At 49.9% G+C, this 4,027-nt stretch overlaps 1 protein-coding gene across 1 annotated transcript in view; it reads right to left on the minus strand.

Moving 5' to 3' along the window:
- Positions 1 to 266: 266 nt before the first annotated feature.
- The window catches only part of NKX6-1 (NK6 homeobox 1), a 5,042-nt gene continuing 1,281 nt past the window's right edge, over positions 267 to 4,027 (minus strand). Inside the window, 3 exon segments of the mRNA XM_006084568.3 lie at positions 267 to 483; positions 485 to 532; positions 2,714 to 2,886. Of these exon segments, the coding sequence (XP_006084630.1) occupies positions 277 to 483; positions 485 to 532; positions 2,714 to 2,886 (428 nt within the window). The 3' untranslated portion in view covers positions 267 to 276.

A 4,027-nucleotide genomic window follows, 5' to 3' on the forward strand; every position in this document is an offset into this window, starting at 1 on the left:
CTCGGATACAGGGAGAGGGTACGGAGCTGGCGCGGCGGACGGCCCAGCGGGGAGTTTCAGTTGCGTTCTTTGCGCAGTGTATCTCGTCATTTTTCTGCCTTCTTACCAACCCCCGAGTCTCTCTCCTCCATCTTCCTCAACTTTTAGGTTAAAAAAATAGATATGTACATCTCAGAAAATAGCAAAGGACCCCCCGCAGGCGGGGCGGGGCGGGGCCGGACGGCCGGGCGCGCGCGCGGCCCCCGGGGCGGAGGCGGTGGCTGGCGGCGGCGGCTCTCAGGACGAGCCCTCGGCCTCGGACGCGTGCAGCAGGAGGCCGCCGCCGCTGCCCGACTTGTGCTTCTTCAGCAGCTGCGTGATTTTCTCGTCGTCCGAGTTGGGGTCCAGGGGTTTGTTGTAGTCGTCGTCCTCCTCCTCGTTCTCCGAGGCCCCCTTGAGCCGCTCGGTCTCCGAGTCCTGCTTCTTCTTGGCCGTGGCCATCTCCGGCCGCGTGCTTCTTCCTCCACTTGGTCCGGCGGTTCTGGAACCAGACCTACAAGCCGATCAGGGGAGGAGGAGAGAGACAAAGGTGGCAGGAACTTAACGGGAGCGGATTCTGCTACCTCTCCCACATTCCCGCAGTCGCTCCCGCGGGCCCCCGACGGCGGGCCGCCCTCCCTCAGAGACCTCTCTTGTCTGGGCTGTCAAAGTCAGTCTCCATCGCCCCAGGCTCCTCTGAGGAACGGGCACCTACAAACTGCCTGCCCGTTGCCATAGCGATAGGAACAAGAGTATTGAGGCTGTCAGTGAGTGATTTCTCGGAAGAGGAAAAAAAAAAACTTGGAAACTTAAATTAAGTGTCCCTAAAAATGAGTGCACTTTTCCACTTTCTAGTTGAAAGTGGAAAACTTTTCCCCTTTTAAAGCTGCCCCATAATGACTGTGGTTTTAATTCGTTATATACTTTATTAGATTAAGGTATTCCAAACAACCTAAATGTACTTGCTTTTTAGTGTGATTTGTGGGAGAAAGCAAAGCATTTATCCCCCCAATTACTTCCTTTCGCCTTTGCGCTTTTGGATAGATGTCTGTTTCATTTGTCACAAGTCAGAATATACACAGACATGGTAGTTTAAAACCCCATTTACACGTGCAATCATATAAAGTTTTGTTAATCTGCTAAAACAGAAACCTCCAATCACTAATAATAACCAACATGAATGCGTGAAAATATTTAAGACCTCAGTCAAAATCATCACAGTGTGGTGTGTATCTGTCTGGTTTAATGTTTTTCATAAAACCAAAGGCTTAGAGTTTTCATCAGTTTTTTTTTGTAAGTGAAATTTTGCAAGTTACATTATTTCCCACTGTTAGCATGCCTAGTCTTTCAAATATTATTTTAATAGTGTTCCTCCCCAATACACACATTTTATATAAAAATATTCAAGCCTATTCACCACATTTGACACCATGTTTGATACACATATTTTAACTTAAAGCACCAGCAATAAGCAACCAATTTTCCAATCATATTGAATTATCCTCTCTTTATGCTTCTCAGCCATTTTCTCATCCATCCGTTATGTATTCTGTCTAGAGAATCAGAATTGTTATGAAAGTGATTCTGATTTTCCGTATACAGCTGTAATAATTCACGTCTAGCCACGCAGACATATTTACAGTGACAAATGAAGACCTCCAGACTACTGTGGCAGGCTCTGTACCAACCATCGCAAAAATAATTTTAACTGTGATGGTATTCTAATAGTCACACAAAAATCACTTGTGAAATTCATTTTATGATGCTTGTCCAAGGGGAAATACACTCTAACCAACAGGCATGGCTAACAGTTATTCCTACTTAAAGAACAGCAATATGACTAATGAAAACAGACTTATAGACAACCCCCCCCCCCAAAAAAAACCCCAAATATAGTAAATGAAGAAGAGGAACAAAAGAGACTACTGGAAATACAGGAAACTGCTAGATTTAATTGATCTAGATTCCCTTTATTTTTCAAGGAAAGATTTCTAAAATTTGAATCCCTGGGAATATGCTATACAACTCAATTATAAGCTAAGTGACATTTTAATTATAAGTTGTTGTCATAAACAGTAAAATGTCTTGCATCTGTTGATAAACATATTTAAAACAATTCAATTTCATAATAAAGTAATAATCTTGTCAATTCATTTGGAAAATTACTATGCCAAAGTCATTGCCTTCAGCTAAACTAAAAGCAGATTCATCCATGCTAAGTGGTTAAACACTGTAGATGTATTTTTCAAACTGCAAGTTAATGTCTAGTACCACTATAATGCTGATCTACATTAGGAAATTATATGACTGGTGGAGCCTTAATTAACAAACAAAAGCTTGAATATCTCTACAAATAGACTAAACAGAAGCTATCTAACTGGTCTGATCTCTTCTCAGGGCTGATATTTCAGTAATGCTTTTATTCTCTAATAATGATGAGTTTCCCCCAGCACATGCTGCTATCTAGATTAACCTCATTTCAAAGGCGGGGGTGAGGGGGACTTGATTCCTTTTGTTCATCAACAGTTTGCCCGCCCAGGAGAGCCTTTAACCTCCACCCCCACCCCTGCGTAGAGCTGATCTCATCTTCTCCTCAGGCTCCTCAGGCCCCGTTTGTTAGATGGGGTGGGGTGAGGGGGGAGAGGGACGCGACGTCGGTGGAGAGCCTATCCCCGGAGTTGCAAGGTCCACTCACCTTGACCTGACTCTCCGTCATCCCCAAAGAATAAGCCAAGCGAGCCCTCTCGGGCCCCGCCAAGTATTTCGTTTGTTCGAAAGTCTTCTCCAGGGCGAAGATCTGCTGTCCTGAGAACGTGGGTCTCGTGTGTTTTCTCTTCCCGTCTTTGTCCAACAAAATGGATCCCTGATCTGCGATCATTGATAAACGAGGGCAGGGGGGAAAAAATCATTGGTTACAAGCGGCTCCACGGAAAAGAAACGAACTTGCAAAACAATGTTTGGGTGGGAAAGAAAAGCTTATCCCGCGGCGGGCTCCCGAAGAGCCGTGGGTGGCGCTTCCAGTCCCACCGCACCTCTCGGCCTTTTGATAGCCCCCCTAACCCCCTCCCCACCGTTTAGATCGCCCCCCACCCCTGTTTTTTTTAAAAGCCCGGGTGTTTGGAGCAGCACTAACTAACCTTCTGCCCAACACCTGCGTCAAACAGCCGGGGGGGCACATCCCTAAAGTTTGCCGACGCCCCGCGGTCAGGCCCCAGTGAACTGAGAAGGGCGGGGAAGGCCGCTTTCCCGCTGGGGTCAGCGCTCCGCTGGCCCCGGACCCTTTGCAGGAGGATGACTACTTTTGCTCCTTGACCGCCTTCCTAACCTGTGTGCGCGCAACAAAGGGGGCCTTGTGTTTTGCACACAAGAGAGCGAAATCGCCCCCAAGTCTACGCTGCTGCGGCCGAGGGGGAGGGGGCGCCGCCTTTGTTGGCGGTCCGTACACGGCCATCAAAACTGGTACAATAGCGTCTCCCACACCCTCACCCGCCCGGGCCGCCCGCCGTCTCCCGGCTTCCCCGGGGGGCCGCCGTGGGCTCCCGAAACTTCCCTCCACTCCCGCCGCTCCGCCGCGGGAAAGCGGTCGGGAGACTCCGAGGAAACTTCGGGGACTCGGTCAAAACCGAAGGAATGAGCGAGAAAAGGAGCCGGGGCTGGGCCCCAGAACGCCACCTGCGAGGCTGGGGCACTCCAGGGCGAGGTGGCTAACGACCGAGAGGAGAGCGATCCCGGGGACACGCAGCTGTTTCTAGAAAGGTCCCTGCTAGATGCTGCATGTCCCAGTCCTGGCTCCGTCACCTCGTTCTTGCTCTGCCCCTTCCACGATGCCCTTCATGAAGCCCGGGCCCACGGCATCCCGGCCCAAGGTGCTCCCGGGCCAAGCAGATGGGAAAGCGGGGACCAGGCGCTGGGGAGCGGACCTAAAGTTACTGGGGCGCGTGCCTTGCTCCGCGGTCGCACTTGTCTCAATGGGCTCACCCCGGGCATCGTACAGGGGGTGCAAAGGGGG

Source organism: Myotis lucifugus, unplaced genomic scaffold (genome assembly GCF_000147115.1).
Source record: "Myotis lucifugus unplaced genomic scaffold, Myoluc2.0 scaffold_12, whole genome shotgun sequence".
Lineage (NCBI taxonomy): Eukaryota > Metazoa > Chordata > Mammalia > Chiroptera > Vespertilionidae > Myotis > Myotis lucifugus.